The sequence below is a fragment of the Chlamydotis macqueenii genome, chromosome 6 (genome assembly GCF_036417535.1).
Source record: "Chlamydotis macqueenii isolate bChlMac1 chromosome 6, bChlMac1.mat, whole genome shotgun sequence".
NCBI classification, from domain to species: domain Eukaryota; kingdom Metazoa; phylum Chordata; class Aves; order Otidiformes; family Otididae; genus Chlamydotis; species Chlamydotis macqueenii.
Window position 1 is genome coordinate 4,992,510 of NC_141561.1, and position 13,995 is coordinate 5,006,504.

At 39.2% G+C, this 13,995-nt stretch overlaps 1 protein-coding gene across 1 annotated transcript in view; it reads right to left on the reverse strand.

Moving 5' to 3' along the window:
- KYNU (kynureninase) overlaps nt 1-13,995 on the reverse strand; it is a 59,788-nt gene that overhangs the window by 21,307 nt on the left and 24,486 nt on the right. The window contains exons 6-10 of the mRNA XM_086750978.1: nt 12,224-12,295; nt 11,243-11,317; nt 9,776-9,922; nt 3,399-3,497; nt 2,552-2,625 (exon numbers count right to left, since the gene is read on the reverse strand). Of these exons, the coding sequence (XP_086607104.1) occupies nt 2,552-2,625; nt 3,399-3,497; nt 9,776-9,922; nt 11,243-11,317; nt 12,224-12,295 (467 nt within the window). The remainder of the gene's footprint in view (nt 1-2,551; nt 2,626-3,398; nt 3,498-9,775; nt 9,923-11,242; nt 11,318-12,223; nt 12,296-13,995) is intronic.

The window sequence follows — 13,995 nt, forward strand, 5'->3', positions numbered from 1 at the left end:
CGGGGTTGGTGTTGCCTTTTGCCTGCTGGATGTAACATGGTATTCCTGAGTAACTCCAGTTTGGGGTTGGGTAGGTTTGCAGGTAGGCTGCAACAACCTTGATCTGCAGACTCAAAGCAGAAAGAAGTTTCGGCATGGTCCTAGCTGCTGGTGGTGAGGCTATAAAATAAATTAATAACTTTTTCTGAAGTTGCATTTTAAAAGAAAGCGGCAGCACATAAGTGCTTTGTTATCCAGGGAGCAAGCGCTGGATGGAGCGGCACCCACGCGGAGCTGCTGGAGGGAAACTCAGTTTCTGAAACTGTGTGTAGCTACAACGCAAGCGCCTGCTTGCTTACACTGCCTCTTATTAGCAAGTTTAATTTTCATTAAGTACCCAAGTCCTTTTTGCCCCAGCCCTCAGTCAATAACAGGCAAAGGCACTTGGCAAACATTCTGCATCTGCCTCTCTGAATTGTGGTCAGAACATACATTTTTATATTAAAATACAATACATTATGTTGATATAAATCTAACTACTTGGTCAATAGCTTGCAGAAAATAGGAAGAATGAGACAAATTCCAATCTATCTAGGTGAGTAAAGTGACTTGCATAATATTGGCCATGAGTTATAAACAGTATTTCAGACAGTTTAACCATTGAAAGGATATCAGATGGATTGGAATTTAATTACCCACTTACGTGTGGGCTGAGATGCAAAGAAACAAAAGTGTTTGGTGCTTCTGATTTTGAATGAAGTTGTCTGGCCACTGGGTGTCATCCTTGTTTCAGATGACAGCCGAAGACTTTTTAGCTACAACATAAAACCTGCAACTTCCAGAGCAGTTAAATTCCACTCTATTTGATTGTACAACATACAGCAAATTGCTCTGCATTTAAATCAGCTATAAAATGGAATACTTTGACATAGACAAATTCTCCTTTGTCTCACTGCCTTATTTGGAGTCCTGAAATGGCTGGTTGATGTGGAAAAGAAAGAAAATTCATGCAACCCGGGCATATTAACTGCAAACCATTTGATGAGTGATTATCAAATCTCAGGAAATATGAAATAAGTATGATTAAATAATGCAACAGGTCTATGCAGGAAGGTTGGAATTATATCCTTAATTGGGCCCCAGCCTGAAAAAGCCTATTTCATATAGGTAATTGTATTTAAGACATTCAGTATCCAGATTCAGTACACAAGTTCATGACTATGCATGAAGAAGCTTGTTCGGGAAAAACTGATCTAAGCTTTTACCTACAACACTAAGCTAGTACCCTCACGGAAGTTTCAACATTTCAAAGAGGAAAAAAGGCTCAAAGTCCTTGAGATTTTATTCATTCTTCCTACTGCTATTCTGTGATTTCTAGGTGGCCCACATTTTTTCACCACTTTGCATCTTCCCAGCTCCCCACAACCAGGGTCCAGAGGTTTGGCCTTGAGAGCAACGTCTCAAAAACAACTTTCTAGAAGAAATACCCAGATATTCAGAATATTTTGCCTGTGTTCACATGTGAGGATCAAATCAGCTCACAACAGGTCATATGTCATCCTAATGAGTTTTCTGTTATGGGTGGCTGAGAAGAACTTATCAGCGTTATTTTGTTATCTCCAGGGAGTCTAGACAGTCTGAAACGAGCACATAGTGCAGCGAAGCTGCTTATTATAATATTATTTCTCTCTGAAAACTGATTTAGTTTGCCTTCTTCATGCTAAAATAAAAGTAAGTGCCAGCATTTTCTCCAAGCATTATAGCCAGAAAGAAATGTTTACATCTGTCAGTGCATTAGAAGTATTAATCCTACTGTTCTTAATATACATACATGGAGTAAAATCATATAGCATTTTAAATAACAGGTTTTTTTTTTTTTTTTTTAATGCAGCTAACCTCAGTTGATAGCACAGCTTTTCATGGATTATACAGTCTTTGAGAACGCAGATCTCCATGTAATGCTTCCTAGCTTTAGCAGTGGATATAATTTTAATGAAAATATGCCAGTATTAAACAGCTATTAGACACAGAGTTGAAATTGTCTTTGATTTTGTTCACCGACCAAAGACTTCAATGATTTTTTTAAAATCCATTTTTAAAGGAAGATGTTAAATATTCTCTTTACATTAAACAGTCTCATAGGCATGATTTAGGTTACTTGTTTTTAATATTATAAACATTCTCTTTTACGATTATATTTAGTTTAGAACTGGTAGTAGACTTCAAGGAGGAAATGGATTTAAGAGGTGAACATGTATATTAACAATTTCAAAATTTACTAAAAATTAACAAAAAACAGCCTGAGATAACAAAGTCAGATAACCAAATTATCTAAACTTTTACTATCCTTTTCATTGATGCAGTAAGTTGGTAACAAATATTAGCCCAATAAGGGTTTTTTTTAAGGAGGGAATTTCTTCTGCATCTGTACATATATACGTAGAGACACATGCCCATAGTATATGACTAGGAATCAATACCCTTTCTCAGCTTCAGATCTCAACTGAAAGGGAAGATATTTTCCCATTTAAACTTCAGAGCACCTTTTATTCAGATGTAGAAGTATACTTACGCTGGTTTAATACTCTGAGAATGCTTCTCATGAATATAGGCAGCAGCAAGGCCTCCTGCTCCAGAATTCAAATACTGCAAAGAATAAATCAACATGTACACATTGTGCTTACTGTCTGTAAAGTATAGCTTTCCTTCCCTTACTCTGCTCTATAAAACAGACCAATGTTAACAATTCTAGTGTTTTCTAACTGGAGTTCTTAGCATTTGTCTCAAAGTGCTGATATAAGTAAAAGCAGATAGACTTTTTCAGATTAGTTCTAAAAATATCTTTATTTCCTTAGATATGATATTTGAAGTCTAACAGACAAAAGGCTAGAAAATTGAAGTGCAGCTGAAACAGTCCCATGTCATATATACGTATATTGCAAAGTCAAACAATTACTCCGACTATATCTGTCGATTCTTAACCTCAAGAGAAGTTGAAGGAACTAAAGTATCTTGGTCTGTAATCTAAATTACTTAAGTTTAGACAAGAATATTCTCTTATTTAGGGACCACCTGAGAAAATCCTGTAGCTGCAAGACCTCTATGTGGGAAATATGAAAAGGGCCTCTGATACTGCGATCTCAGAGCAGAGTGTGCTTCAAAGCAGATGTTTAACCACCACTAGCAGCCACCTCACATCCACAAGACTTTGCAGGTCATTGCGACTATTATCTTTTGAAACTTCTCATTACAAAGCCACCACTAAAGTCAGTGTCCATTTCCTCATTGTGGCTGGTCCAAAGATTCAGCCAAGTCTTGATCAACAGTTCAGATGCAGCTCTTATTCATCTGACCTGTTTGCTGATCCATTGTATCAGTGATATCATGGAAAATAGACTCAAACAATGAATCTATCTTACCTTGTAGGAGCACCAGCAGGCAAAATCTACTCCCCAGTCATGCAAATGAAGCTCTACATTCCCAACAGCATGAGCCAGGTCAAATCCAACAAAACAACCCTGCAGGAAAGAGATAATTAATGTACTACTTATCAAGGTAATGATCACTTGTCCTGGTTCTGGCTAGGATAGAGTTAATATTCACCTGAGTTTTTCTCATGCAGTAAAGAGGAGTCACTTGAACTTAACGTTCAGAACAAATGCATGATTTCAAATTGTTGCATGGCATTACAAGCTCTAGGTGAAGACAAAATAGTAATGTACATAATGATGCCCATCACTCATGAACAACTACATTCCACTATGTACTTATATTTAAGGTCTCCCTGATATTTGAGCTACGAGGGTCTTGCTCTTTGGGAATCCGGATGGGTGAGAGGGCAGCCTAACCAACACATTGGTCGTTAGAACTTTTGTACTCATCTCTAAAAAGTTACAGAAGCATTCTGTCATTTCTCTGTGAAAAGTGTTATATTTGTCATAACCCCAATCTCTATGGCACACTGGGGAGGAAAAAAATAAATTTTAAAAAAGCATGTAAGGACCATGGACGTATAGATCAAAAAATAGCAGTTTTACACACAAAATAACCACTGGATGGCAGCATTTTTAAACTAAAAAGTTCTTCCAAGCTTTGCTATCTATTTAAGTGGAGAGAAATAAAACTGCCTTTTGTGCCTGGACTACAAATTAAATGCTATTTTGCATTTTGCTTTTAAAACACAAATAGCCTGCTTGCAATTGGCATGGTAGGAATAAGAGTGAGAGCACAGGCTTCAGAAAAATCAACGTCCAATAATAAAATAAAGGCTTTTTTTAAAGAATCTCTTGCTGTTTCTTGCACGAAGGGAGCCTTAGCTAAATTATTTAAATGGTACTTTGGTATATTTAATCTTCTGTATAAGCTAGATAACAATTTGAATGAAGCAGCATTTTAAGAAGATGCGACACACTAATTTTAATGGAGGCGTTAGTAAGTTATCAGCTTGAGAATTCACTCCAAAAGGATGGGAAGAAAGCTCATTGCCTTAGCATTTACAAGATCTGAACATTTACTCTTAAACAGAACCAAAGTTCCAGTAAATAGTCTAGCCTTCACACCCTTCATGGCTTGTCTTCACAGGAACACTCAGAAGGGAGTGAAGACAAATCAACTGAAATGGTGAAGATAATGCAGAGAAGCTGAAGCATGCTGCATACCCATGGGAATACACTCATTCAGAAATAAAATGGCCTTGGTTCGAAAAATAAGCTACAGCAAACTAAAGCCAATACCTCAAGGGGGACTACAAGGAAGATGGGGAGAAACTCTTCAGTAGGGCCTATTGTGACAAGACTAGGGGTAATGGTTTCAAAATAGAGGGAGGTAGATTTAGATTAGATATTAGGAAAAATTTGTTTACACTGAGGGTTGTAGAACACTGTCTCAGGTTGCCCGGAGAGGTGGTGGATGCCCCATCCCTGGAAACATTCAAGGCCAGATTGGATAGGGCTCTGAGCAACCTGATCTGGTTGGAGATGTCCCTGCTCCTTGCAGGGGGGTTGGACTGGATGGCCTGTAAAGGTCCCTTCCCACCCTAACCATTCTATGGTTCTATGATTCTAAATCTACTGTTGAACAAGAAGGCTTTCATAGGATTTTAAGGCATTAACTTCAAAACTTCAGTTGACTGGCTTGAAACATTTACAGGTATCCCTTCGTACATAGGTGCTGCACAAACTTTTTTGAAGAACTACTATGAGAGATTCATTGGTTACAGTGGAAACCAGGAATAACATGATAAGCTGAGAGTCTTAAACAAGGGTCTGGCAGTACATGACCAAAAATAAAACAAATAAACAAAACAGTAGTTCCTCATTAAAAAAAAAAACAACAAAACAAAACAAAATCCTGTAAGAAATGTAATTCTATGGTAAGTCTTGTGTAAAAAGCAGTTGTTCTTCTTTCCCTGTAGACAAGTGAAACTATATTTAAAAAAAAATGTTTAAGCACAAGAGGACAAGTTGTGAAAAGATAGTAGATGGCAGGTAGGACAAGACTCCTTAGGACACCAGCAGGTTGGATGCCCTCACAGTCACGGTAGTGTAACAAGGCTCCATAGCCATTTCTATATCTGTAACCTCAACATGTACAACCTTCCTTGGGCACTGACGTTGGCTGGAATTTATCAACTTGCACCCACACCTCGGGCTCATAGACTGCAAACAGGACAGCCACCAACATGCCACCCATGGGTCATCTTCCTGAGCTGCTTTAACTGCTTCCCAACAGTTTGAAAATGGTTGGTAAATCCCACTGTGCACTATTTAACTTACTAATGAGGCATAGCCCAAAAATCTGGGCTCAGCGCTGGCAGATTTCCTGCATCTTCTTGGGAACACCCACTCGTGCCATTTCGTTCAAGTTATCATCTGCAAGATGGGTGGCGCTGGTTTGCTCTCCCGGGGGAGGCGTCTGGCACTCCAGTTGCAAAAACAGCAAATGTTTAGTCACACAGATTGCATGGGAAAAAGTAAAACAAACTGAAACAGCTCTCCCCGCACAAGCCACGCAGAGCAAGGACTGCTTCCCCAGATGAGGGGGAAAAACAGAGCTCTCCATCTGCTCTGGGCAAAGAGGAGGACATGTGCTCTCCCTTGCCTCTTCCGTTTTATTCTAACATCTAAAAGTCATTTCTGCAAAGTGTCTGGGTAGCTGCTGATAACCAGCAGGTAACAACTCAGCATGGACCATGACATTTGGAGAGAGGGAGAGAAATGACAGCTTCACACCAGCAAACCTGGGACTTTTAGGAAGAGAGACAGGAAAAGAAATTAAGATGAAGGATCTTAAAGCTCTTCCTACTGGGACTCAAGAGATTAAAATACTTTACATACAGTACAGAGTCAGTGGAAAATACAATATAACTTACGAAAAGAAAATTGTATTTGAAAGCTAGTGTCCTAGAAGTCAGCCATTTCTTTGCTTCTAGATGAATAAAACAACTCAATCCCTTCCCCATCCTCTAGAGCAAGCCCAAAAGCATGAAACAAGGAAAACTGTTACATCCCCTTCAGCCTGCTGATGAGTCTCTTTCACAATATGTAGTAATTTTGATTTATCTGAGAGACCTAAGATGGAAAAATAGCCTGAGGTAATTTTTCAAGCTTAATTTAGTTAATTTAATATTTAATGACTTAATGAAGCAGTCTATGCGCAGAGCTTTCACTCTGGGAGGAATCTTAACATACGCAGAGAACTTAGGAAATTGGCTTAAAAAATGTAAAAGGAAATCAGTAACTTAATTCATAAATGATTGACCTCAAGAATCCTAGGACATTTTCCAGACCTCCTGAGCTCACAGCTCAAATCTCTAGCCAAGCCCCGATAGGATACAACACTGCAGGATTTTATTTCAATTGTACATTAAAAGAATTATTAAGACCATCTGTGTAGGACTTTCCTCTCTGCTATACAAGTGATTTTTTTTTTTTTTCCCCTCCTCTTCTCAAATGACATTTCCACCTTGTATTTTCCCCTTCTGACTTTCTTGTTTGTCAGCTCTTCCCAATCTGTTTTCTGTTCAGGAGCATGGGGTCATTCACCACCCTTCATCACCCGGAAGAAGAGCCTCGCATTTTTGCTATGAACATGACTTCTCAGGCTAATCCTCTTCTAACACACATTTTAAAGGACTTCCAGCTTTCCTGTGACAAAGTTATGTATAAGATAATCCTGATTTCATTAGGCCCAGAAGCTCTTGAAGGAGAGATGGTCTTGAAGGAGTCCACACATTTACGGTCCTGAAAGCTTGACAGCCTGGGGACAGGGGCTGGTTGGATGCCACTAAACAGAAATTAAGCCCATCTACATGAAATAGATACTAATAACTCCAGTTCAGCAGTTGTTTTCTTGTTCTCCTCTAACCCAATGGCAGCTCCTAACATCAGCTCTGACCTGAACTACGACACCTGGGAACACAGGAGAGGAGCCAATTGCTCTTGAAGATCCAACATTTCGGGGTTTTTTTCGGTAACCAGAAGCGCTGAGATTAATTGAAGCAGCAGGATACAGGACTACCTCTTACCAATATTAAGACAGCAAACTCTTCACGAATCACTGATTTCATAGCTGTTCAAGTAAATATTTGCCATATGCAGACATTTAAGTGTGGTGTAACGGTATCTTACATAGTGCTTTTGTGTAAACATATAAACATCACTTAACCCCCTGAGCAGAATCTGTAAGGACATTGAGCTAAGTGTATCTGACGGCAGGAAAATAAAAACAGGGCTGGCTCCTGCCTTTCAAGCCTTACGGATACTCAAGCTAATTCTGGCTAATTAATTATTTTTTTTTAAATACACTAATGAAATTTTAGGTCATGAATCTACCTGGATCCCAGTCCTACACATGCTCTAACCATGAAAAGGATAGTAATTTTTATTTTTTAATTTTTTTTTCCCCCTTTTGGAAAATTTTCGGAAGAAGAGATTCAATTCTACATGATGGCATTTCTAACAGGCATGTGGTAGAAACAGGGCATTGACATCTATCTGTGCCTGCTGGAGTACTGAGCTGCTGTCAGAAATTCTTCTCCTCTTCAGTAATGTGATGTACAGTCTCTGTAAAAGCATGCAGTGTTTTTGTGTATATCCACCATGCGGAAGCACACACACTCGAGTTAATATTATTATTTGCACTGCCTTACAGAGATTTTAAGCTCTCTCCACCAAGTCCTGGTTATCTCCTCAGATAATACAAATCTCAAATCCATTTTCACTCCGTATAATGAGCTATCAGTGACTATGTTTTCCCCAGAATATAGGTTGTCAGCCACTTTCGGGTAGTTTATAGCTTTCAGTAAAACTGCATCACTTCCACTCATCCAAGCATGCGTCCCACAGTCCAGAGAGCATCTTTAGAGAGGCAGTAAAGTGATAGGTTTTTCTCAGATTGTTCGTATTTACAGTAGAAAGGAAAGTTTCGTCTCTCAGACACCTTTCAGACACATCACAGAGCAGATTTCGGGGAAGCAGTACTGTAGGCACGTAGGCATTGGCAGCTGAACAAAAGCTTTGCCACCACCAGGAGCGAGAGTGAGCAGAGCAGCTGGTGGCATCACCCCACTCCTAACCCATCTTCCCTTTCAAATATTTCAGCAGAGCCTTTTCATTATTGGTGGTCAGCAAAGTACTGGAAGACTCTCGAGGAAGGCACCATGAAGGCATTGCTTTTGGAGCTACACAGAGCTAACACACAAACCCATTTCCTATTTCTTTCTTCTTTGGCTTTCTGCATCCATGTCAGAAGTCGTTCTTGTTTTGCACTGTGTTCAGGACCAGTTGTGTCACCAGGTGCTGCTCTGTAAGAACATTCCTCTTTTATATCCCACGGGCCCTGCACTAGGCTCTCACACCTGCTGTGCTCTCCCAGGGGAGACTTTACCATCACTTTCCAGCAGCATAACTTACTCCCTGACCTCCAGAATAATTTCCACTGCCAAATCCCCAGCAACAGGAGATGGATAGCCTGATCTGAGCCAGGGACCTTTCCAGAGAGTTAAAACATCAAATATAAATAGTTAGCTGGTTTGCCAAAATCCAGTGATACTAAGTTTATCCTTGAGTGGTTTAATCTTATATGAGATAAGGTACGTCCAGGAAAAGACTACCCCTACAGAAAGTCTGGTGACCTCATGTTGATAAGACTTAATTAAAAACTATTTTCTCCTGGATTTCTGAGGCAATTGAGATGGTTAAAGAAGTTTTACAGTTATGTCCACAGAGTACACTGCCGGCAAGCTTCTGCACTAAAATACAGTCCTCTTGCGACATCGATGTGCTCCATCTCATACTTGTTTTCAGAAAACTGATCGGCCAAGTTGGAACGCTGCGGGCTCCACGGGGAGCTCACCTCCGTGCTCACCGGGGGCCAAAACTGCCACAACGTGGCTGTAGGAAAGGAGGGAAATCGTGAAAGTCTGCCAAAAAAGCAGAAATCTAATGCAAACTAACTTTTAAAGAGAGATTAGAGCTGTGATTATCTCCTCCCCCTTCTCCACTGAACCTCTTTAAATTCTACCCTTCACAAAAAGCCCTGCAGAAGTTAATAGTCATGAATTATGTCTCCATATAGTTTAAGTCACACCTGCACGATTACTCTCTCAGGGCTATTTATTCACGCAGCGCACAGCCCCCAAAGGATCTGGGCACAGGATGCTTTTACTTTTTATCCGAGTCCCACAGGTTTCCACATGTGCTCTGTTTTGTTCCACAAAGAGTAGAAATTAAAAATTTTTCACAAGGAAAATGGATCTAAAATTGGTGTTACAATGATGGGTTTGGAGCGTTCCTACCTTTTTTTGGCCAGCCTTTGTTATTCTAGGGATGTCAAACAGCTGTCCTGTGTAGTACTGCAACCCACTGAACAGAACAACTGCAATAGAGTCCCCTTCCTTCTCAATTACAGCAAGGATATCTTCAATCCTCAAGGTCTCCTCCCCCTAAAACAAAGTTAAAGCACACATTTTACATCAACTCTGGCAGTAATGAAACTGTCATTTCTTATTTCATAATCTATATTTTACCGTGAGCTGTGCTGCTTGCATAAGGAGATCAAAAGCAAATCCTTAGCAGGGTAATGATATACAAAGGTAGTGCTATGAAGTAGCCTATAAGTAAGTTACCTCAAAAAAAAAAAAAAAAAAAAATCATTAGCAAACTTATCTTGAAGGTGCCAGTTATAAAAAGTCTATTCGCTTCGTATTCTAGCATGTTTCATACTCTTTAATATTTCAGACAGTTTTAATTTAGAGTAAAAACATCCTGGTGCAAACAGCGTATATGATTTGTATGTATCCCGCAGGAAGCTATTATAAACCTGCCATATTTATATTTCAAAAACAATAAGTCTCACATCATCAAAAGTAGAAAAATCCCCAAACCTAGAGTCATTAAATATTGAGGAATTTCAACTGGGGAAAAAAAAAAAAAACAAACCCACAAAAAACAACAACAACAAAAAAACCAAAACAACCTAAAAACCTCATTCTTTATTCTTTGTAGGAAAATGACTGCCCATTCCTCCTCCTGTCTTCCTAGCAGGGGATCATGTGAAACATACCACCACCTAGGGATCAATTAGGCAGTGAAAACCTAGAATTAAATTAGACTTGTTACTGAGAAGAGCTTGGGCAAGATTGTTGAATTGCGAGTAACTGTTATTATCTCAACAATCTCTGCAAATCCATCAAACGTCAGGCGTGGTCTCTCTATTCACAAGATGACTCAGATTTCAGAAGCAAAAGGTCACCACCGGTTTGTAGTTAGGTGGCAAAGTTCTTAATACGGCAAAAGTGAAGCAAGGCAGTCTTTCAAATTAATCTGACTTGCAGATTACTCAAGGCAGACCTTTCCCTTAGTCCGTGCTGATACAGACACAGTGTTGTTCATCTCATACCAATCTTTTGCCTTAGCATGTTAAAAGGACATTGGGGTTTCTCAGTTAGCTACTATATTTTGCAGTCGTCTCAGGATGCTGTCAATTTTTGCAAATAGGAAAAAGAAGGAAAAGTAACATATTTTTGTTCTTCAAGGAAAATCAAGTAGTTGAATCAGACAATTATAAAACGGGTTCTAAAAGCAAAAATTATACACAGAAGCAGAATACACAATTAATAAGTTTTACCTAAAAATATTAGTACAAATAGATTATAACTTCTGCAGGCAGACGCTAGAATATTTGAGAATATATGACTACTCTCATATGATATATTCTTCTGCCCTTCGCGACAGCAAGCAGGACTGACATATTTCTCACCAACCTCCCGAGGCTGCATCATGAGCATGCATTTCTCCACATCAAGTCCGTGAAATCGAAGTTGGGACTCAACAGCATACTGGAAGAGATTTCCATCCAGAGTGTGTTAGCACAACTATATTATAAAACAACTACCCACTGATTTTATCAATAATGGTTCTAGAGATGCATAAAAATATTCAAATAATAGCATAAAATAGTTTAAAATTACATGACAGGAACTGAAGTGATGGCAGTTGCATGAGTTATTACTGAAGTGCCATAGAAATTTAAGAAGATGGAATCCAAATGTACAAGTGTGCTTGGAACAAACGTGGGATTAATGTGAACATTACTTAGAATAAAGGCAATTTGAGGTTTATACATCTGTGCCGCCATCTTCATTACAAATATACCTGTTCGTAGCTTGACTCATTTTTATCACACCTTAGAGATCAAATTTGTTATCAATTTCCACGAGTTTACAGTGTTGATTATAAAGCAGCAGTGGGCCACAAACTCAAAGATTAATTTGCTCTAAGCTGTGATGCATGGGCTATTGTCTCCTATTTTATAGCAGACAAATTATGTTTGAACTAGTAATCCAAAGTACTAAGAACAAACATTTCCATCTCTGTCTGGGGATATATAAGTGTTAATGTTGTGAGTTTGTATTGATTTGGTTTCATAAAGTAAAACAGCAACAAGAATTAATAAAACATTTACAACTTCAGTTGATTTAGGCCAGTAGTTTGCTCAATGTCTTTTAAAAGACTAATAAATCAATGTACCCATTCAATCTTTTCTTCCTGTAACATTTTTTATTTGAACAAAAGGAATAAAGCTACAATCTGTAAAATATGCTGAGCTCAAAATCTTCTGACAGATTTTTTTATTGTAATGTTACTTGGACAAGATGAGCTAATAAATATTCAAATCAGGCTACTGATATTCTTTGGAAAAATATGATTAATAATACAAATATGGTGAAATATTAATTTCTTACATGGTCAGAGGGAAAAGCTTTGGCTTCTAGAAGAATTTTACAGCGTCTTGGAGTAGGCTTAAAGAAAGATAGCTGTTAAGAAAAAAAAAAAAGTCAAAATGTATCTAAGTAGATATGAGAGAGGTGCTCCCAGCATATAACTTAATAAAGACTGTTTTACTTTCATGCAGACTACAGAGAATCCCCCAGAAATTACAAATGTTTCTTTGTCCATGTAACATTCATCAAAGTAGGAAACTGTTACAATACAGTATTTCATTTATCCATAACAAAGGCCACAAAAAATCCAGCAATGAAAACTTGCACTTACAGGAATCAATGGCAAAGCTTTGACTGCAGCCAGCAAAGCTGGGATTTCACCTGGCTCCATCCCACAAGTAAAAAGTAGCAGCTGAAGAGTGCAAATGAATTGAATTTCCATTCCTGCCCTAAAACATTAGTTATTAAATCATCCTCTCCTCTGAAACAAGCCTGGCCAAAGGACCAAGCCTTCTGCAAAGACCTCATCTCAGCACCTTTGGGTGAATGGTCTTTCCTTCTCAGCTCCTTGCATGGAGGCAAGTTGGGCTTGCCATGATGCTGAGAGGATTGAGAGAAGACTTACAAGCCTTCATGTTCATGATAACAGAGGTTACAAAGAGCTCAGCACGGGCTGTGCACCCAAGCAGTTTGGCACAAGTGTGGCTGCATTGCACCTAATTGTCTTGTACTTAGCCCCATCCTTCCATGCTTCAGATTTCTCAATTTAAACAAGAGTCAGACATGTTACAGAGGAGCAGATCTGAGCGATACATCTTTTTGTGTGAACCACACAAAATGAAGCTTCACATCTTCATTCAATTGAACCAAATCTTTGGAAATACTAGAGAATCAGAGGCAGGCTGTATGTAACCACAGAGAGATCTGTGCATAAGGTAACCATATTTATGGCCACTATGTCATAGAAATCTAAAATCAGATGCTTTACCACTTTTTAGATATATATAAAACACCATAACTCAAAATACCGTCCCTTGTATGCAACCACATTTTTTAAGCTTGACTGAAATTACAGATCTGTCTTGTTCACAGTTCAGCTCTTGTTTCTTAAACTTCAAAATTTGGTTTGAAATTCCAATTTGAGAAGTTACTTGCAAATGTTTCTTAAATAGTAAGGTCTCCTCGGTGAGGAACGACATGCAGCACATGCGAGAACAGCTCAAACTTCCCCTACAGAGTCCTTGGAAATATTTCTCTGTCCAGATTTTCTGCTTAATATTGAGTGAAGCCAGATCACAGAATCATAGTTTGGGTTGAAAGGGACCTTTAGAGACCATTCTGTCCAACCCCTCTGCAAGGAACAGGGACATGTCCAACAAGATCAGGTTGCTCACAGCCTCATCCAACCTGGTCTTGAATGTTTCCAGGGATGGGGCATCCACCACCTCTCTGGGCAACCTGGGCCAGTGTTCCACCACCCTCAGCATAAAAAATTTCTTCCTTATGTCCAATCTGAATCTGCCTCCCTCTCTTTTAAAACCATTACCTCTCGTCCTATCACAACATGCCCTGCTAAAGAGTTTCTCCCCATCTTCCCTGTAAGTCCACCTTTAGGTACTGGAAGGCTGCTATCAGGTCTCCCCAGAGCCTTCTCTTCTCCAGGCTGAACAGCCCCAGCTCTCTCAGCCTGTCCTCATAAGAGAGGTGCTCCAGCCCTCTTATCTCCGTGGCCCTCCTCTGGACCCTTTCCAACAGTTCCATGTTCTTCTTCTGTTGGAGGCTCCAGAGGTGGA